The sequence below is a fragment of the Schistocerca gregaria genome, chromosome 5, assembly GCF_023897955.1.
Source record: "Schistocerca gregaria isolate iqSchGreg1 chromosome 5, iqSchGreg1.2, whole genome shotgun sequence".
Lineage (NCBI taxonomy): Eukaryota > Metazoa > Arthropoda > Insecta > Orthoptera > Acrididae > Schistocerca > Schistocerca gregaria.
In genome coordinates this window covers 568,954,016-568,976,483 of record NC_064924.1, presented here as the reverse complement: position 1 = coordinate 568,976,483, position 22,468 = coordinate 568,954,016, and the positions used below count along the sequence as shown (strand labels likewise).

At 39.9% G+C, this 22,468-nt stretch overlaps 1 protein-coding gene across 1 annotated transcript in view; it reads right to left on the bottom strand.

Moving 5' to 3' along the window:
- Nucleotides 1-22,468, bottom strand: part of LOC126272651 (leucine--tRNA ligase, mitochondrial) — a 125,299-nt gene that overhangs the window by 101,777 nt on the left and 1,054 nt on the right. Inside the window, exon 2 of the mRNA XM_049975655.1 lies at nucleotides 13,438-13,650. Within this exon, the coding sequence (XP_049831612.1) occupies nucleotides 13,438-13,650 (213 nt within the window). The remainder of the gene's footprint in view (nucleotides 1-13,437; nucleotides 13,651-22,468) is intronic.

The window sequence follows — 22,468 nt, the reverse complement described above, 5'->3', positions numbered from 1 at the left end:
GAACACAGACAGTGAAAACATGAACACCATGTTGGACGGACAGTGCCAGAGGGAGCAAGAAGTGGTAAAATGTAGGTAGGGCGAGGGCCCGAGTGGCAGCGTGAGGCACCCATCCTTAGATTGAGTGATAACCCCCCTCCCACACCTCAAATAAAACTTAAAACTAGATCAGCCATTGAGGCATTGTCACCTAACACCTCGGGCAGTGTGATAGGAAGGTTAAAAATCCACTTCAGGGTGGCGAGATTGGGACAGTCCAACAAGATGTGGAATATTGCCAATCAAGAAACTGCAGAAACACTGGGGTGGAGATTACTCGTGTGTCAGCCAAGCAGGACCGATGCGGAGCTGACAAAGGACTACGGAGTCCCTGCTAGTGGTTCACATAGATGACCTCCACACATTTGTTATCTCCCTTATAGCAAGTAATTTATTGGCATAGTTTAGGTGTGTGCCATTTGGTATTCCAGATCCCGAAAACTTTATGCGATAATACCAAACAGAGATCAGTTTCTGGTTGCGCCAATCACCAGAGTTGGTTTATTGGTAGCCTGCTCTGCCAGTCTGTCAGCAAGTTTATTTTCCGGGATTCCGACATGTCCTTGGGTCCAGATGAAGGTCACCGAACATCCACATTGTTCGAGGTCATAAACAGATCCCTGTATAGTCATTATCAAAGGATGGTGAAGGTAGCAGTGGTTGAAAGCTTGCAGGCTGCTTAAGAAGCCACTACAGATGAGGACAGACTTACCAGTACAGGAGCGGATATGCTCAAGAGCATGAGAAAAGGCTACAACCCTACAATGAAAATAGTGCAGCCATCTGGTAAGGAGCACTGTTCAATTACGTACAGCTTGAGCACAAGAGAAGCCAGCCTAACCATCTACCATCAAGCCATCAGTGTACACTATTTCTGATCCCTGAAATGCACCAAGAATAGAGAAAAATTGGTGCAGAGGGCATCAGGATGAACCAAGTCTTTTGAGCCTTGTAATAGGTCTAGGTGAAGCTGTAGTTGAGGTACACACCATGGAGGTGTACGTTAGTGAACCTGGAGAAGACGTGGGAGAGGGAAAGACTTATCTTCAATGAGAAGGGACCAGATACGCACTGCCGTAGGGTATTTACTGCTTTCTGGAAATGGTCTTCAACGATTAATTGTGTCATGTTATGCCCCTAACTTGCTTTTTCCCTCTTGAAATTCAGTATTTTTATAAAAATGGACATGAAATTCAAATAATTTGAAAGTCCACTAAAATGCTCCATCCAAGTCAAGTGATGCCAGTGACGTCAATAGTTAACTCGGTGCTCCTATTGTCATAATGCTAATTCACAGTGATGTCTTGTTTTTACGTTTACAAGTTGTGCACAGTGCACACATTTACAAAAACTATTAAAAAGTTGTTTTTGAGTTTTCCAGAGAATAAGATGTGCAAGATGTGGTTGCACTCTACCAGCAAATTGTCACCATGTCAATGCACAAGTCCACTAACTTAACTAAAAATGTGTAGCACTGTGAATTAACATTAATTTACATCTGAGACATATTCTCCTACTGTTACAATGAAGGACTGCATCATTCAACGAAATTAAACATCTAGTGAAAACTGTCGTTTTACCCAGCTACACCTCATTTATTCAGTAGTTCATTTGTTACAGCGGTATACAAACGAATTTTATAACACGATGTCCAAAGATCGCTGGTTCGAATCTAATGTGAAAGAACATTTTTTAACTTATTTGTAGAATGACTCTACTGCCTTCCTGTGTGAAAACCAAATCACAATTATAAAACTTCACCACACTGATCAGAATTAGCTTATTATACATTTGCATTCAATGCTGTTCACAGGTCATGTCCAAGAAGAGATTTTCTAGTTAGTGTGACCACACATTTATCACTTTATTAGAAACAATGTTTTTATCTTCATACTGTCCAGCTAGGGACCTTACTGTTTAAACTTTTGCAGTTACATCATCTTACATAAAGATGAAGTAAGTCTGCTTCAGATGCTAAAGTTAGTTTACATTCATTAACATCACAGTCCTTACGTTTGTGTCAAGAAAAAGACAGCTACATAGGGAACTAAATCATAATGTAAGTCCTGATTTTGTAACCGATGTAAAAGATTACAAAAATATTTTTTTAAAAAGTTGTAAAGGCAGCCAAAGAACTGGCAAATAATAGATTTATATTGGATAGTAAAAACAAATCAAAGGCGTTATAGTCAGTGATCAAAGCTGAAACAGGTGCCACAGGTAGAGGCCACGATATTTCTGAAATCAAGATAGAGGATAAAACTATTGTAAATCCTGCTCAAATTTCTGAATTGTTTAATGAATTCTTTATAAATGTAAACAAATCTAATGTCAATGTAGCAGAGTATCCAGACACAGTAAACTTCTTCAACGGTGAGCAACTTGACGGTGAATTTTTCAGCACCTTTACAAAAACTACAGTAAAAGATAATTAAAAGATATAGAAAATGTGATACTGTCACTAAAAAGTAAAACATCAGCAGAATTGGATGGGATACCAACGAAAGTGTAAAAAACAGTCTCTAAAATAATTACGCAGCCACTAACTACAATAGTTAACCAGTCCCTTCAAGAAGGTTATTTTCCAGGAACACTGAAGTACGCAGTAGTTAAGCCCCTATTCAGAAAAGGCACAAAAGAACACATGAGAAACTATTGTCCACTCTCTTTTCTTCCATCACTGTCAAAAATATTTGAGAAGGTAGTCACCATACAAATTCAAAATTTCATAGAAAAATTTAAAATAATTTCAAAAAATCAGTATAGATTTCAAAAAGGCAAAGCCACAATATCTGCTATAAATAATTTTGTTGATAAAATTAGCTTGTCTCTAGACAACTCACTGCATGCCACAGGAATTTTTGTGACCTATCAAAGGCCTTTGATAGTGTGAATCACTCCTTGCTACTTTGTAAACTGGAAAAGGATGGAATTAGGGGCACAGCATTAGAATGGTTTAGATCCTATCTAACCAACCAAAGACAAAGAGTGGTTATAACGCCAGAGAGAGGAACTTATACTTCAGAATGGAAAACCATTTCACAAGGAGTACCCCAAGGTTCTGTCTTTAGGTCCCATTCTGTTTTTGTTGTACGTAAATGATCTGCCACTTAATATTGAGTGACACTCAGTTTTATTTGCAGATGACAAATCTTTAATCATTGAAAGTAACGTTACAGATCAAACTCCACAAACTGTATTAAATACTATAGAAAACTTAGATACCTGGTTTGATTTAAATAGGTTAAAATTAAACACATATAAGACTCAGTTAATGCAATTTAAAACAAAACAACAAAATTAATGATATTCAGGTCAATCACAGAAACCAGGATTTGCAGGAAGCTAGCTGTGTGATATTCCTAGGAATGCAACTAGATAAAAATCAATTATGGGGGTCACACATACAGTACCCTGCAAATAAATTAAATAGCCTAGCATATGCGATGATAGTATTGTACAATGCTACCAGTATGGGCATAAGAAAAGTAGTATATCACAGCTAGTTTGAGTCAGTACTAAGGAATGGAATTGTATTTTGGGGTACCTCACACCATATGTGTCAAATACTATAACTTCGGAAAGCCATCATTAGAAATATATACAATGTAGCGCGAAGAAAATCATGTTGTCCACTACTAAAAAATTTGAGTATACTATGTGTTCCCTCACTATACATATAAGAGCTGATTATCTTTGTACACAATAACCCTGATATATTTGAAGCAAATCATTTTCAACTTGATTACAACACCAGAAATGAAAATAATTTTATGCTGCCCACCCACTGTTTAAAACTTAATGCTCAAACTCCACATTATATGGGTATGAAAATTTATAACAAAGTGAAAGGAAGAGAGCTGCTCAGCATAAATTTAGAAACACTGAAAAAATCCATATATGAGAAACTAGTGCAGAAATGTTACTATTCAGCAGAAGAATTCATAAATGACAACCTGAAAATTTAAGCGGGAAAGAGCAAATACTTAGGACTGATAATCTTAAATGTTTGTTACTTTTGAAGAAAAATTATTAACTGGTTAATTAAGTAATTATTCAGTACTGTATGTTATATTACTGGTATTATAGGGAAAATTGTAAACCAGTTTTTGTGTTTTGATGAGTCTCCTGTACTTTTAAGTCAATGGCTTGAAATTGTATGTAATGAGACAATAAACTTCTACTTTTACTTCTACCTGTAGACTGTACATGCTTTATATGTCTCCATATAATCTCATCGTCCCACACCTCTTTGTGCTCGGGACATATGTCGTATCTCCACTACCAGCAAAGCTTCCCAAAAGATGAACTGTTTGTTTGCAAAGCAAATGCATTTACCCTCTGTTGTCGAAACTAAGGCTAATTTAAAGCTATATATCATTGTTCACAAAATTCCTTCCACTACTCAAAAGTTGCAATTGAAAAAGTACGTATAAAGCTCGCAACTTCGGCTAACGCTCCTTCACACACATATAGCTTCATATTTCTCCTAGCCTGTGATGTTACCAGAGCATCAGCAAATAATAGAACATTTTTAATCATGTGACCAGATCCTGATGCTTAATGATTTTTAAGCTTTAATTAAATAAAAATAACAGCTATTTTGTGAGAATATTTACCATAAATGCTATTTATATGTTATAATGAATCAGAATAACAACAATCTGAACCATATTTTTAACATGGGAAAATAGCCTATTGGAGTCCCCGATCTGGGTCACCAATGTGGGAGATGGATCGCCATGTTAGAGAAAAGGAGACAGTAATTTGGATGTTTAGGATAGCTGTGAATGTGTGCAGTATAACTGGCAAGAAATTGTTGTCATAGGATTTGCAATGGAGGAACTGCAGATTCCATGAGCAGGCTGTTCACTTGTCTCTTTTGGAAAGCTCTTGGTGTATATGGTCCACCATCCGCAATTCTGAGGGTGATGCTGAACCATATGCCATGCCCCCATAGCCAGGATGAGACTGTTCAGGGGCTTTGTACAGCTGCAACAGTGTAGGGCAATCTGCAACCTAGTCGGTGTAACTCAGACAATGAAGAATGTTAAGATGCTGCCAGAACTTTTGCTTAAGACATGAAGATGGGGATGCCAAGTTAAGCAGGCTTTGAAAACCAGTCCTAAAAAGCATTAAGAGTCCACTACAGTAAGGAGAGAGTCATCAAGATAAATTTGTGGGTGCAGGTGAACTGTACAATGGCAAAAGAAGTGCATGACCCGAGTCTTGGCATCTGTAAACTGAAAGCCCAAGTCCATGATTGAACCTTCCATATGGTTCCTTGCAGTTGACATTCAGCCACACCTGTAGTAGACGAGCAAAAGGAAATGCAAAAGTTATCCGCATATAAGGAGTTTGCTACTGAGGACCCCACAGCTTCTGCAAGACCATTAATGGCCAATAAAAGGAGAGGGATGCTCAGTACAAAATCCTGTGAGACACCATTGTCTTGGATATGGTGGGAACTGTGTGAAGCACTGACTCGAACTCTGGAGGTGTGGAGTGACAACAAGTTCTGTATAAAAATTGGGGTTGGGCCCCACAGACTGCACTTGTGTAATGTAATGACGACGTGGTGTCACCAAGTGGTGTCATAGACATTCATCAGGTCAGAAAAGATGTCAATAAGTTGATGACGGCAAGAAAAGGCCACTCAGATCGCAGACTCCAGGTATACCAAGTTGTGAATGGTGGAGTGTTCGTGGCAACAACTGCTCTTGGACAGAGCTAGAAGGCTCGACACTCAAGGAGCTGAGCCAACACAACTGCCAGCTCACAATATGTTTGAGCGACTTGCACACAACTGCCGTCACTTCAGATGCAGTTGAAGATGACAAGGATGTGGCATTGGTAATCTGCTTAATCATTTGGTGATGGATGCAGTCTGGCCCAGAGGTTGTGTCGGGACAATGTGCAAGGGCACTAAGAAATTCCCAATCACTGAATGGAACATTATATGACCGAGGGTGGCATGTAGCAGAAGACAGGTGTTGTCATTCCACCTGCTATTTTAGGGAACAAAAGGCAGGGTGGTAATTCTCAGACGCAGAGGTTCAAGCATAATGCTCAGCAAAATGCTCTGTGATTGTGTCTGGTTGGTATATACAGCTCCATGTGTGGAAATCCCAGGTATACCTCCCGGGTTCTGATATCTGTAAAGTCGTCTGGTCTTAGTCCAAACATGGGAAGGAGATGTTTGTGTTCCAGTGTTGGAGATGTACCGTTTCCTCCATATTCCTGCTTCTGTGTTTTAATTAGTTGACAGACCCAGGCACAGTGCCATTTGAAGGCAATGAGGTGCTCCATCAATGCGCGCCGATTATGACACTGGAGTGCCCACCTATGATCTTAAATAGCCACAGTAATTTAAAGTGACCACCAAGGCACTGTCTTCTGCCGGCAGCAACCTGAAGAACAAGGCATTGCCAATTCAGCTGCAGAAACAATGGTTGTAGTTACATTTTGGATCACCACATCAGTGTTGCCATGAAACAGAGATCCAATAGCGGTGGTAGAGGCAAAAGCATCCCAGTTAGCCCTGGTAAGAGCTCACCTGGGCAAGCATCCAGGTGAGACACACCAGAAGAGGGAAAGGAAGAGCAAAAAGTGGCCACAAGTGGGAAAGGAAGGGCAGAAGGTAGTCACTGCCATGTAAGTCGTCATGAGCTCTCCAGTGTATAAATGGTAGAAGGCTAGGACTGCAAACTGAGACATCAATGGTCGAATATGTGCCCCGTGCAACACTGAAATGAATATGGGCATCTGTATTTAGGAGGCAAAGTTTGGGTTGAGTTAGTGGATTCTTGACATTTTTACCATGGCCAGTAATCTCGGTTCTACCCCAAAAAGAGTTATATATGTTGAAATCACCTAAAAGTAGAAAAGGTGGGGGGATTTGAGAAATTAGTAAAGCCAATACATTTTGTGGTACTAGAGGAGGGTAGACATTGCAAATGGTAATTTTCCGTGCTGTCCTCACCCCGACAACCACCGTTTCTAAAGTTGTATGAAGGGACACAGGTACACTTCAGACAGAGGTCAAGGACATATACACATGCTCCACCTGACAGTCACTGTGATTTTTGTAACACCTCCTATAGCCACAAAGAGTGGCACTCTGCATTGCTGGAAACAGGTTTCCTGAAGGGCAGCACAGAAATCAGGTGTAATGCTCAAGAGTTCCAATGCTCAGCTAGATGGGGGAAAAAACCGCCACATTTCCACTTGAGTATGATACTTTCTCAAATCAAGGAGACAGTTTATGCCTCAGATCATCTGTGGCCACCAGTTGAGTGCTTGTATCCATTACCATTAATTCTGAGGTGTTGGTGAGAATAAGGTCCTTGTGGGATGCTAGAATCTCTGCCTCATCCTCACACGTGGAACCTGTAGGTGGGGACCACCAGAGTCTCCATTTCTTAACAGTCTTCCTCTTCATCTGTTTGCTCTTTTGCTGCTCTTTATGGGCTCGCTGGGAGGGCTTCTCTGAAGTGTATTCAGAAACAGATGAAGAGTGTGAAGCCCTTTGACCAGCAGCTTGTGTCCGCTTTGGAATTGGTGGAGACCTTGGAATGTAGAGTCCCAAGGGACCCCATTCATGCGAGAGGAGTTGAAAAGACTGTTTCTTCTCTGGGGGTGGGGGGGGGGGGGTGAGGACTGATGTCATCAGCCTTTTTGGGGGGGGGGGGGGGCGGCACTGCCCCTACAGAAGGTGTTTCGGGAGCAATGGAAGAAGAAATGCCTCCAACCACAAAGAGGGGGGGGGGATGTAGTTGGGCAGCCCTGAGGGTCCACTGTAGGAGGTATAGATGAAGGGTCTACAGTCGCCAGTGAGGACGACATCACTGTAGCTGCAACATAGGACAATATCAATCGAATGGGGTTCAACTGGTCATATTTCTTTTTAGCCTTTTGGTAAGTCAGCCTGTCCAGGGCCTTGTATTCCATAATTTTCCTCTCCTTTTGAAGAACCATGCAGCCTGGTGAGCAGAGGGAATGATGCTCTCCACAGTTGACACAGGTTGGAAGAGGGGCACATGAAGTATTCAGATGTGATGTATGCCTGCAATCTCTGCATGTGGCACCAGAAAAACATGTGCCTGAATTTCCAGCACTTGAAGCACCACATAGAGGGAGGGATGTATGGTTTGACATCATTATACCATCATCTTGGTTTTTTCAGGTAACAAATCACCCTCAAAGGCCAAGATGGTGGGACCAGTAGAAGTCCTATCTTTTGGTCCCCTATAGATGTGCTGGACCAAGTGAACAGCCCATCATTCTAAATTGGTGCATAGCTCATCATCAGACTGCAATAGGAGGTCTTGTCCCTGTTTCCTTTTCCTGCAAACTAAGTACGGAGGCGAATATGGCTCTCTTGTTTCTGTAGTCCTATGTGCCCTGGTAGCTAGGGAGGGGAATTATTTGGAGTCATTCTTTTTGGTGCTGAAATCTAGCCTTCCTTTCTTAGAGACTGCTGGGGCCATTCAGCTACCAGCAAAAGATGACTTGGTCTGCTTTACTGTGAGTCATTCACTGTGGTGCCACTCACTCCGCCACTCCGACCAGGAGCTCTCCCCAAGGGTACCACCCAGCCACAGCAATGGCCACCTGGCAGGATGGCTGTTGAGTCCCAAAGCCCCAGGCATCTACTCCTTGGCATCTGTTGGAAGATTGCAGCTCAGGCATCAGCAGTGAAATTCCTGTGTTGCCAGCTGGCAACAAACAAGATGGTACATGACCCCCCCCCCCCCCCCCCTCCAAGAGATGTTGTGCTGGAAGTTGGGTGCAAAATGATCCAGTATTATCGTGGGTGCACCCCATAAGACATCCTTGTCCAAAAGGCTTGATGACTGGTGTAATTACATTTCCATTACAATAATTGATGCAGAATGTCTCAGCTTAGAACCGATATATAATGCACCACATAAGGCGTCCTTCCCCAAATGGCCTGCACTTCTGTAGCATTTTGAAAGGTGGAGTCCAACCCTAAAAGGGGACCACAATACTTAAGGCCAAAAAGTAGGAGACTCCTTTCAGTAACTCTTACGACAGGCAGGAATACAATGAAGCACTTCTAACACCTTCAGTCTAATTACAACCTTATGTAATGGGGTACATACTGTTACTTTGGTGATAAAATGTATAAATATCAATGTATAGAGTAATATAAGAAATAAAATTGATATAAAACTATTTACAATGCTTTGCTTAAGTACAACGACATCACACCTCTCTCAATCCTCTGTTTCCTCTCATCCATATGGTTTTATGTTAATGGAAATTACTGAATTAAAAGGGATTTCTTGTTCTTGCAAAAAGTTCACGGCACTGAATTACCGAAGTGTTGGCTCCAGTAACTTGGTAGCAGAAGCTCTGCATGTCATTACACTTTTAATCCTTTTTCAGTTCTTTCCAATGATTCATCCACAGTGAATTGAACTTCTTTACTAACTGAATCTACACTTGTTTGATTCTACACACCACAAGGTTGACAAACCCTATTTACTGCCAATAATTCTAAAATGAACACGTGTTCCACTAATTTTTAAGCCACTTCCACAATTCAATTTATGCTATAGTACAAATTGCAGAAAATAAACAGTTTATCATATGAGACTGAGTGACAAACATATACAATATTAGCGAGGGAATATATGGTTCAGCATTCTGTGAAATAAAAATCTAAGTTCAGTAGATCATTCAATATATTGCATGACCTCCAATTTTATCCATAGACAGTCAATAATATTGCACACTATGGAATGCTGTGTAATATTAAGGATAGTGTGGGGGCTTCTTAAAAATAACATATGAATTTCACATCATCTCCAATGATTGTTGACAGGTAAGAAGTATGCTTTGATGTATAGAATTACAATTGTTTTTGTTGTTGTGGTCTTCAGTCCTGAGACTGGTTTGATGCAAGCTCTCCATGCTACTCTATCCTGTGCAAGCTTTTTCATCTCCCAGTACTTACTGCAACCTACATCCTTCTGAATCTGCTTAGTGTATTCCTCTCTTGGTCTCCCTCTAAGATTTTTACCCTCCACACTGCCCTCCAATGCTAAATTTGTGATCCCCTGATGCCTCAGAACATGTCTTACCAACCGATCCCTTCTTCTAGTCAAGCTGTGCCACAAACTCCTCTTCTCCCCAATTCTATTCAATACCTCCTCATTAGTTATGTGATCTGCCCATCTAATCTTCAGCATTCTTCTGTAGCACCACAATTCGAAAGCTTCTATTCTCTTCTTGTCCAAACTATTTATCGTCCATGTTTCACTTCCATACATGGCTAAGCTCCAGACAAATACTTTCAGAAACTACTTCCTGACACTTAAATCTATACTCTATGTTACCAAATTTCTCTTCTTCAGAAATGCTTTCTTGCCATTGCCAGTCTACATTTTATATCCCCTCTACTTCGACCATCATCAGTTATTTTGCTCCCCAAATAGCAAAACTCATTTACTACTTTAAGTATCTCATTTCCTAACATAATTAACTCAGCATCACCAGACTTAATTCGACTACATACCATTATCCTTGTTTTGCTTTTGTTGATTTTCATCTTATATCCTCCTTTCAAGACACTGTCCATTCCGTTCAACTGCTCTTCCAAGTCCTTTGCTGTCTCTGACAGAATCAGAATGTCATCGGCGAACCTCAAAGGTTTTATTTCTTCTCCATGGATTTTAATACCTAGATCAAATTTTTCTTTTGTTTCCTTTACTGCTTGCCCAATATACAGATTTAATAACATCGGGGAGAGGCTACAACCCTGCCTCACTCCCTTCCCAACCACTGCTTCCCTTTCATACCCCTCGACTCATAACTGCCATCCGGTTTCTGTACAAATTGTAAACAGCCTTTTGCTCCCTGTATTTTACCCCTGCCACCTTCAGAATTTGAAAGAGAGTATTCCAGTCAACATTGTCAAAAGCATTCTCTAAGTCTACAAATACTATAAACGTAGGTTTGCTTTTCCTGAATCTTTCTTCTAAGATAAGTCGTATGATCAGTATTGCCTCATGTGTTCCAACATTTCTACGGAATCCAATCTGATCTTCCCCAAGGTCGGCTTCTGCCAGTTTTTCCATTTGTTTTGTCTGTAAAGAATTTGTGTTAGTATTTTGCAGCTGTGGCTTATTAACCTGATAGTTCGGTAATTTTCACATCTGTCAACACCTGCTTTCTTACAATTAACATTTATAATAAGTAGGCTAGTGTATAGCACAATCCCCTCACCTGTGATATCACAAACATGTCTTTAGTAAGTTGGTCAAACACTTACATCATACCATACTTCATAACAACAACAATACTTTATAATATCAATACTTTATATTATCAGATATAATGCAAAAAATAATTATAAAGGGGAAATGATGTTAGCAAAGATCTTTAAAAGTTCTTGGTCAATTCACTTCAAATTTTTACATGATACTCTAATAAACATTTGGACAGACATAGCCTATATATCTTTTTAAAAACAACATAGAGGTTTTCTTTTAAAAATAGCAGTGAGAAAGAAAATGCTATGTTGTGAAGATGTGTCACTTCATTTTTTCTCGCAATAGGTTTCAGCTACAATTGCTGGATATTTAAATCATCAACAAATTGTTTCTTTCAATACATACATTTAAACAAAAATGGTATACACGGCAATGTGCTATTTTGTTTTCTTAGTCACAGTCTGTTTTAACAGAAAACCTGTATTTAGGAATGTTGTCTTTTTAACTTATCAACTTATTAGAATACTACTTTGCAATCTGATGAATCATCCAAAATTTTATAATGATATCTGTTTGCAGATTAAAACTATGCGAAATAATGTCATTGAAGCTTCTATCCTCATAGATCCAGGAGCTGCAGATATCTTTCTCATACGAATGATCAGAACTGATTTACCCATTCAATTTAAGCAAATAAAGGTTTCCTTTGCAGGAACAATAAAAAAAAGAGTAAAGTCACACATTCAAATACATTGAAAGTGGTTTGTTATCAGATTGTTTGTACATGATCAATTTCACAAACAGGTAGTTCAGAAAAACCTGTTCATACTCTTACAACACAGTATTCAAAACTATTGTACATTCTGAAGTTTTGTAATTGCATTGTGTTCAAAAAGTTTAAAAAAACCTAAAAACAATAAAAGCCAAAAACAAGAATGAAGAATTTTCAAATAACTTACGGGTACAACAGCCAGGTAATATTTGCAGCAACCCCTGATATTTCGGTGGGAGTACACTCCACCATTTTCAAGGCACAAACTGCAATGGAAAGGCAAAGGCACTGTACAGGCAAATTAAAAATCTCCATTCTTGGAGTAATTCAGCGAAGATTACACACACACACACCTGCGTAAGGCAGGTGTATATCACTTTCCTTGTAGCTGTGGCATGGCATATATTGGTCAGACTATCAGGACCATGGAGGACCAATGTACTGAGCATAAATGGCACACATGATTACAGCAGCCAAGTAGATCTGCTACTGCCAAACACTGTTTGGATACTGGTCACCCTATGTTATATAACAATACCGAGATATTGGCAGGCACATCCAGCTATTGGGACAGTGTTATTAAGGAAGCTGTTGAGATTAAATTAGTGAGCAACCTTGTAAACAGGAATGGAGGTTTTTGTTTAAACTCTGCTTGGAATCCTGCTCTCTCCCTTGTCAAGAAAACAGATGGACAGAGTAACTGCTAGTTTGTAGTCTTTCGCTATGGTCATCTTTGGTGGCACTAGGGTTCAGTGTGTGTGTGTGTGTGTGTGTGTGTGTGTGTGTGTGTGTGTGTGTGTGTGTGTGTGTGTGTGTGTGTGTGTGTGTGTGTGTGTCACCTTTGCTGAATTACTTTAAGAACGGAGGTTTTAAATTTGCCTGTACATCGCCTTTCTGTTGAAGTTTGTGCCTTGAAAATGGAGGAGTCATTGAAAATATTACCTGGCTGAATTCACCTAAGTTGTTTGAAAATTGTATACACCAGGAGAAACTCAGGTCTCACAAAAATGAAAAAGTCTTTTTCACTCACATTGTGCAACATTTATTAAAATTTGAATCCCATAGCTCCAAAGTCGGCCAAAATTTGAGTCCTGACACAATTCCTGCTGATAACCCAGATTAGGATGAATATTGAATTTCCGTACATATTTAGCATGAGTAGTGCATTGCTGGGTTTACCAGTATTGATTATCATGTGAAGTCCAAGTGGAGAGGATAGGTTTTCCACTTAACATACTGACAACAAAGTTTCTGCTGAATGCCACAAAGACATTAAAACATACCAGAGTAAACATCTGAAACTGGCTGCAATGACCCTGCATTGTTACATATACTCCTTCTACTTACGAATAACTTAAGTGTACAACAATAAAAATATTGACTCACATTTTTTCCATTCATCATGTGAAACCGTGCCATTGCATCACTTATTGCATAGACACGCACATGGCCCATATGTAATTTTCCAGAAGGATATGGTATCATAGAAAGTACATAACATTTTGGTTTATCACTATTTTCATCAAATACAGGGTTCTTCAATTTATCCTTCCAGTATTCCTCAATGCTATGTTTTATGTCAATGCTGAGGTCTTCATTCTGCAGCATAAATGAGTAAGATAACAGATTAGTAATAAGTTTTCTTTCAGAAAAATCATGACACTTGGCTGCATTAGAACAATTTATTAACTCGCTACTGGTTTCGGTCAATGGCACAAGAAAGTGGCTACTGCAAGTCATATATCTATCATGCTAACCCATACAATCATATTAACTGTTTGTTGAATGAGTAATAATATCGATGAACAATGATTTTCATACATCAGCCACCTTCCTCATGTACACACAATGGAAAACTGGCCATATGTAGTCAGGCTCTTTGAAGCTGCAAGTGCTTAGGCTTCTCATCCCATCTCCTGACTACACATGGCCAATTTCCTGTTATGTGTGCACAATGAAGGTTGCTGATGTATGAAAAGGATTGTTCTATATTATTACTCATGAAACTGACAGTTAATTAATTTATTTATTTATTCTTTGCCCATGGACTCCAGCTGAAAATCCAGCTGAGACTATTGGGTGTTTCATACAATACGCTATTAACATCAAACTTGATTTTGTTATACATACATGAAACAAATAATTAAACAGAAATAGTCCATAATCATACAAAGGTATTACATGTTTCACATTATATGTACACACAAATCCAAACAACATACAGAAACAATAATTTTTAAAGGTACATTTCAGTAATGATATAAGATATTTAAACACCATCTTAGTATTCACTCAAACTGTATATGCATTTATTTCTCTGAGAGATATAGTTTCAAATGGTTTTTAAAACATTTTAGGTCCTTTTCTTTTTTAATGATTTTGGGGAGTTTATTAAAAAACCTTTTGCCTGCTTCTACTGGGGCAGTCATAGACAGTTTTAGATTTTTGTTCATCATGTAGTAATTTTCATTTTCTCTTGTACCATGTTTGTGTACATCTTTATTTAGGAGGTGTTTATCACTTGACCTTACCGCCATTCTGCTTTGGTATATGTACAGTGAATATACTGTCATAATAGTATAGTGTACAAAAGCTTGCTTACAGGTCTGTCTTGGTGGTATTTTTGCAATGCATCTCACTGCCCTTTTCTGAATTGTGAATATTCTGTTTAGGTAGCTAGCTTGTGCACTTCCCCATATATGAACTGAATAAGACAAATGTGGGAAGACAAGTCCATAATACATTGATCTGAGGACTTTATAATCCAAAGTCTTAGCTGTTTTATGCATGATGAAGATCTGTTTGTTTATCTTTTTACACAGTGCATCTATGTACTCCCCCCATTCCAAAGGTTTATCTATTATAGTTCCTAGAAATTCTGTGCTGGTTACTTCTTTAATAGTCTTTCCATTTATATTATAATTTTCACTATGTTTGGTCTGAAATACTACATTCATTGTTTTAGACTGATTCATAAACAGGTTGTTTTGCATTAAATATTTATTTGCATTTTTGATAGTCAGGAGTGCTTCCTTCTTCAGCTCCTCCTTTGTGTCTGCTGTGCAAATGATTGTTGTGTCATACATTATAAGTTTCTGATTTAAGTAGCTAGGGAAGTCATTTACGCAGAGTATAAATAGTATTGGCCCAAGCACAGACCCTTATGGCACACCGTGTTTAACTGTTTGTAATTCTGATCTGTAGTTTGTTATATTTCCCCCACTAGTAAGTCTGATTTCTGTGCATTGTTTCCTATTTGTAATGTATGATTTAAGTATGTTATAGCATTTTCCTCTAATTCCATACTGACATAATTTCATCATTAATTTTGAGTGGTTCACACAATCAAATGCCCTAGATAGGTCCATAAAGATCCCACAAGTCTTTTGTTGCCTGTCAAGTAAATTAAGAATGTGCTCAATTATATCTGTTGATGCTGTTTTTATTGATTTCCCTTATCTGAAACCACATTGTGATGGATGCAGTATACTGTACTTTGTTATAAAACTCACAATTCATGCTTTATTGTCTTTTCATAGATTTTAACAAATGTTGAGATCAATGATATTGGCCTGTAATTTCCTAATTCATGCCTGTTCCCCTTCTTAAATATTGGCTTCACTTTACTTACTTTCAGTGAATCTGGAACTATACCTTCTTCTATTGCAGCATTCAGCATGTGTGTCAATGGTTTTAATATACATTCTCTGCATTCCTTTATGAGATGTGATGTGACACCACCCAAGCCAGATGAATGTTTAATTTTAAGTTGTTTTATTAGGTTTGACACTTGTGTATCTGTTGTAGGTATGAAAACAATAGTATGATTTGTATGTGGGGGGTTTAACAATTCACTTACTGCATTTGTTTGATTTTGACTTATTAATTCGTCTGCTACAGTAATATAATATCTGTTAAAAGTATTGGCTACTTCTAGAGGGTTTGCGTTGCTTTTCCCACTCATCAGTGAGCTCTGATAAAACTACAGTACTCTTTCTTTTTTATTTTATACAGTGTGTTGTAGGCCTCAGTATTTTTGTTACTTTTCCTCTCTCTTCATTAATAAACGACCATAAACCTTTTGAGTAGTTCTTCCCTTCATCTATAGACATCCTGATGAATGATGCTTTAGTTTCTCTGATAAAACTACAGTACTCTTTCTTTTTTATTTTATACAGTGTGTTGTAGGCCTCAATATTTTTTTGTTTGGGGAGATCATAATACACTCTCAGATTATTTTTGGCATGGATTATTTCTCCAGTCAACCAGCTTTTCTTTTTTTGTTGCTGTTTGACAAGCCTTTTACTAACAGGACATGTAACATCATAAGAATAATTGAATAAAGAAAAAAAAACTGGTTCCCTTTGGTGTTTGCATCTTTAGCTGCATATATTGTTTCCCAGTTTTCTGCCTCTAACATCTTTTTTTTAGCAGATTTATGTTATGTGGGCAGTTCTGTCTTCTCATCTCCCATATCTTCTGCAGTGAATCACTAGTCTTTATATGTATGTCTATCGTGATTGCAAAATGGTCTGCTAATGTGGAGTTTATTATCTGTGTGTCACAATAGCATGTAGGAATATTTGTTATTACATGATCAATTGTAGTTTCACTATGCTTCGTTACTCTGGTTGGTTTATGTATTTTTATTTTTAGATTGTATATGCACAATAAGTCCAGTAGGGTCTTAGTATTGTCTGTATTTTTACTCGTGTCTATGTTTCGATCTCCTATAATGATCAAATAAGAATATGTTTTTGAGAGGCGTTGGATTATATCTTCGAGCTGTTCAAAGAAAGTTTTAATTATACCATTTGGTGATCGATACAAACCTAATACACAACATAAATTCCCAGCAACTTTAGTTTCCAGTGCTGTAGCTTCAAAGCTCAATTCTATAGCATATTTTGCTATATCTATGGCTTTAGTTGATTTATAGTTAAGAAAAAATTGCAACCCCACCACCTTTATAGGAAGTTATGCAAAAACTGACTACTTTCACATAATATGACTGTACAGTTCAGCATGATTGACATGTGACTTCTGGTAGCCAATTTCTCATGCCAGATGATGGTCAGTGACCAAAACCGGTAGCGAATTAACAAATTGTTGTAATGGTGCCAAGTTTCACGAATTTCCTGAAACATATATCTAGTGCTGACAACTGCCTTAAGAAGACATTTGAAGTTTTCTTTTCTGTAATGAGTAACAAACAATGTGTGAAGTACAAGAAGCTCAAAATACTTCTATCAGAATTGAACAATGGAAAATCAAAGGACAATATTATGAAAACAGTAGACTGCTACTCACCATATAGCAGAGATACTGAGTAACAGAAAGGCATAACAGAAAAACTGTTAGAGAAGTAAGCTCTTGGCCAAAAGGTCTTCTCCCAAATTAGAACACATACACCTGTGTATGCACAAACACAATTCTCTCTCTTCCCCCTCTTCTAGAGGGAGAAATAGACCACCACCACCACCACCACCACCACCCTCATTGAGGGAAGGAGGGAGGGATGGAGGGAAAAATGGTCCCAGTTTTTGCATATGTTACTAAAGAAACGAGGACGACAACCTCAGTCCTATTATAGGAATATGCTAATTGAGCCTCCAGCTTCCTCGACTTTAAATGATTCATTTTGATAAGAGAGAAGATTTTGTAGGGGAAGGGGAGAGGGGGTGAGGCAGACTCTACACTGATGATAACTGCAGAGAAAAGTGTAACAGCTCTTGTTTGAAGGACACAATAACTATAACTTGATATCAGTCAACTGAAGTAGGTCACACTGCAATACAGGGAGGAAGCAACTACAGAATCACTTAGTCAATTAAGTTATACACCTTCAGCAAACTACATATAAGCCTTTTCATAATAGAGAATGATAATTTAGAGCCCTAGACACAACAATTATTAGTGCCCTTACCTAACAATTTGAGATAAATGTGATTACAAAACACAAATACTGCAACATGAAACACAAATACTGTGTAAAATAGAATAAGCAAATGTACAACTGCAAGTTCTCAACTCTGTCACCCATTTATATTAAATATATCATTTTAATATTTTCAATATAACCTTCATGATAATTTACTTTTAGAAGAAAATCAAACACTATTCAAATAAAGTGCAGAGCAATGCCTTTGCTACTGTTCCTTTCAAGAGAATCAGGCTATTGGTGGTGGGTTGCTACCACTTGAAACAACACTCCAGAGTGAGATGATTCATAAATTCCATAAGACACCTTTAAGTGGCTGGTGAGCATCCTCTTTAATGATTCTACCCACACAAATAAAATAATTAGGGTTACACCGCAATGTGTACCTGATCTTTCACTGGCTTCAGGGTACAAATTATTTTTGTCCCCCTTGAGGAGTCATGATATTGGTTGGTTTAATAATTAAAGGAACCCATCTACAAGGTAATCAGTCCATCCTACCTGGAACAGGCAATTCAACAAAGCAACATACCCAAGAAGGACCTAGTGTGCAAAATCCATACAAAGAAAACCTCAATGTCTACCAAATGTCAACATAACCAAGAGAAAGGGGGGGAAAGGAAGAAAGGCAGGCAAGGTGCAATGTCCAGAGAGCAACTGGAGAGGTCCTCAAAGGCAGTAAGTGCAATGGGGAACATATCCCCCCCCCCCCCCCACTTACCAGACACACCCTATCCAACACTACCCAGAAAAGAATGACAATGACACAGACAGGATGAGAGAGGCACAGGGAAGCAGTGGAAAAACACTAAGTCAAACATAACATGCGAGAAGGGTGATGAAGAGCAAAAGAGTGGGTAGGGCAAGGGCTGGGGCAGACCACCAAACCGAGACAGCCTTGTCAGGGCGGAGGAAGCAACAGTCTCTCCTGCCAACCCATCAAAGGGCCAACAAGGCTGACATGACTTCCCTGTGAGAGATTGGTAAAAAACCCCTTCATGAATAAATTTTAAAACAAGCTCAGCTACGGAGGCATTATCCACTAACAGCAGGGCTACATAGTCAGAAAGATTGAGTGTCCGCCGCAGGGCAGCTAGATTAGGGCAGTCCCACGAAATGTGTTATTTGGAGGGCAATCAAGAACATCAAAGCGTCTTGCACTTTGAATTTCTTACACATCAATAGGAGTGATATTGCAGTAAAGAATCAACAACCTGATGCCAATTTCAGAAGCTTTCAAAAGACCCTCAAATACGAGTCAAACAGTGTTCTGTTCATTGATACATTTCTTGAAAGTCTATCTTCACATAACTGAAGACAAAATATCCACCTTATGTTGACATCTGCCTTCCCAAGGAAACCGATCACAGAGCTAGTCCAAAGGGCACCATTTGCCAGTCATACAGCACAATAATGTATTGGTTCTTGAACCTGTAACGTCAAAGGCGATACCGAGCCACATTCAAGACTCCAGTAGCCTAGATCAGCTGAACCAATGCTGTGTAAAGCCGTATGCGAGCAGAGCGATCCACAACCAGTTGGTGTTGCTGAAGCATTGAAGTGCACTCAAGTGTGACCAACATGTCTGCTTTAGTTGATGAAGGGTGGCAAGCCATGTCAATCAGGCACCAAAGATAATCCCATAAAATGATGAGTGTCAACCACACTGATGGACTGGCCTTCAAGATACAGATCCAGATGGGGACAGGGATAGAATATGCTAGTTCAGGTACGAGGTACCCTCCACCCCATACCGTATGGTGGATTGCGGAGTGTGTATGTAGATGTAGATAGATGTAGACTGTACAGAAACGACAGAAATATGTAACGCAGGTTTTGGCAGCCATAAAATGGAAGCCATGAGTGATAGTGCAAAACTGCACTTGGTGTATTGCTCCCTGCAATATGTGTTCAGCAATGCCCATCGTGGATGAACAAAACTAAATGCAGAAATCAGCAGCAAACGAGGAGGGGGACACCATAGGCTTTGCAGCTGCCACCAGACCACTGTTAGCCACTAAAAGGAGAGGGACACTCCAAACAGAACCCTGCAGAACTACATTCTCCTGCATTTGGGGGGGGGGGGGGGGGAGGGAGGGGGGTTGTGCTACAGGAATCACAAACCTGTACCTGATAAGTGCAACATGGAGGTTACAGATAAAAATTGGGAGTGGGCCTTGATGCCCCACTCATGTAAGGTGGTGAGGATGTGGTGGCACCACTTGGTACTATACGTTTTATGCATATTGAAGAAGACCCAACAAGGTGTTGATGCTGGGCAAAAGCCATTCAGATAGCAGATTCAAGGTGGACTTAATTATCTGCAGCAGAGTGGCCTTGGCAAAAACTGCCCTGGGTCAAAGCCAAAAGGTCCTGTGAGTCTTTGGCTCACCATCCATTCAAGTAACTTGCAGAGGACATTGGTTAAACTGACTGGAGGATAACTGTTGAGTTGAGGAGGCAGTTTGTATGATTTAAAAACTGTGATAATGATACTTTCTTGCCACCACGAAGGGAATTCTACTTGCACCAGAGGTGGTTAAAAAGGGCAAGTATATGATGGTGGCTAGCCACCAATAAGTGCTGAAGCATTTGGTTGAGCACCCAGCCTGGTCCAGGAGCATGTCGGGGCAAAATGCAAGGGCACTTGTGAATTAGCACTCACTAAACATGCTGCGGGGAATGGATGAACAAAACAGAAAGGAAGTCTTCCTGGTAGATCAAAACTGTGTGCCGGACCGAGACTCGAACTCAGGATCTTTGCCTTTCGTGGGCAAGTGCTCTACCAACTGAGCTACCCGAGCACAACTCATGCCCCATCCTCACAGCTTTACTTCTGCCAGTATCTCGTCTCCTACCTTCCAAACTTTACAGAAGCTCTTCCGCCAACCTTGCAGAACTAGCACTCTTTCAGAAGTGCTGGTTCTGCAAGGTTCGCAGGAGAGCAGTTTTGATCTGCCAGGAAGTTTCATATCAGCGCACACTCCGCTGCAGAGTGAAAATCTCATTCTAAAAAGAAAGTCGTTCCACATAGAGTTTGAGAAGACAGAATATAGGTGGATAGTGAGTAGACACTAAGACCTGGGCAAAATGCTCAGCGATAGAGCCCACACTGGTGAGGGTAACATCATTCAGGGAAATGTCCAGGACACCTATAGGAGGTCAATGGCCAAAATTACACCTGATCTTTGCCCATACCTGGGAAGAGGGAGTATGCAGCCCTAGGGCAGCAACATATCATTCTCAACAATCTGTTTCTGATGTTTAAGAAGATAGCAGGCCCAGCGACAAAGGCATTTAAATACCAGGAGGTGGTAGAGGGATGGATGCCATTGGTAACACTGAAGAGCACTGTGGTGGTCTTTAATAACCCCAACAATTTCAAGGGTCCACTAATGGACAGTCTTCCACTGGGGAGAACCTGATAAAGAAGGAATTGCCGAAGCTGCTGCCAATATGATGGCATTGCTCAAACTCTGTACAAACTCATCAACACCACTGTGTGGAGGAGCAGTTACTATGACAGCCGAGGAAAAGGCATCTCAATCCACATTAGTTAAAGCTCATTTGGGAGGGTGTCCAGATGAGTGATTCTGGAGAAAGGATACAACGATAACAAAATGATCGCTGTTGCACAAATTGTCATGAGCCCCCCATTGAATTGAGGGGAGAAATCTAGGGCTACAGATGGAAAGATCAGCGGACAAGAAAGTCTCATTTGCCACACTAAAGTGAGTAGGGGCACCAGTGTTGAGGAAGCAGAGATCAAGATCAGCCAACATGTCTTCAACAATCCTGCCCTGGTCAGCGGTCACAGAACCACCACACAGAGGGTTATGGGCATTATAATCCCCACGGAGAACGAAGGGTGAAGGGGGCTGTAGAAGGGTGGCAAGAAGGGTAGTCTCTGGGGTAAGATAAAGCCACAGAGTCTAAATGGATCCAAAGCACCACTGCTCCAGTGCAGTACGAGGAGGAACCCAGGATCTAACAATGTCCATGTGGAACAATGTACAGACAGCAATAGCAACTCACCAATGGCCGACCCGGTTCTGGCAAAAAGCTTAAAAACATGAAGGGCCAACAATTGAGTATGCAGAAAATGTGATTTCTACAATACAAAACAAGCTGCATAGTAGAAAGAAAGAAGAGACTGCAAGTCTAGAAGGTGACATTAGTAACCAGTACAGTTCCATTGGAGGAGAGTAGTACAAGAGGCTTGATGGACGTCAACTAGTCCATAATCAGCCATTGTGCAGAGTCAGTGTCCTTCGCCAGTAAGGATGGGGGGCAGGGAGCCTGATGCCCACCAGGTGCCAGAGAAGAGGGTTTCTTCCACGGCAAAGGAGAACGATTCCATCATTTGCCACATGCAGTTCTGAGAAATTTATGTCCAGTGGGGATTTGAACTAGCATATTACCCAATAAAAGGTGTGTCTTAATGCTACACCAGCTTGCTCTGCAAGTTATCAGAAG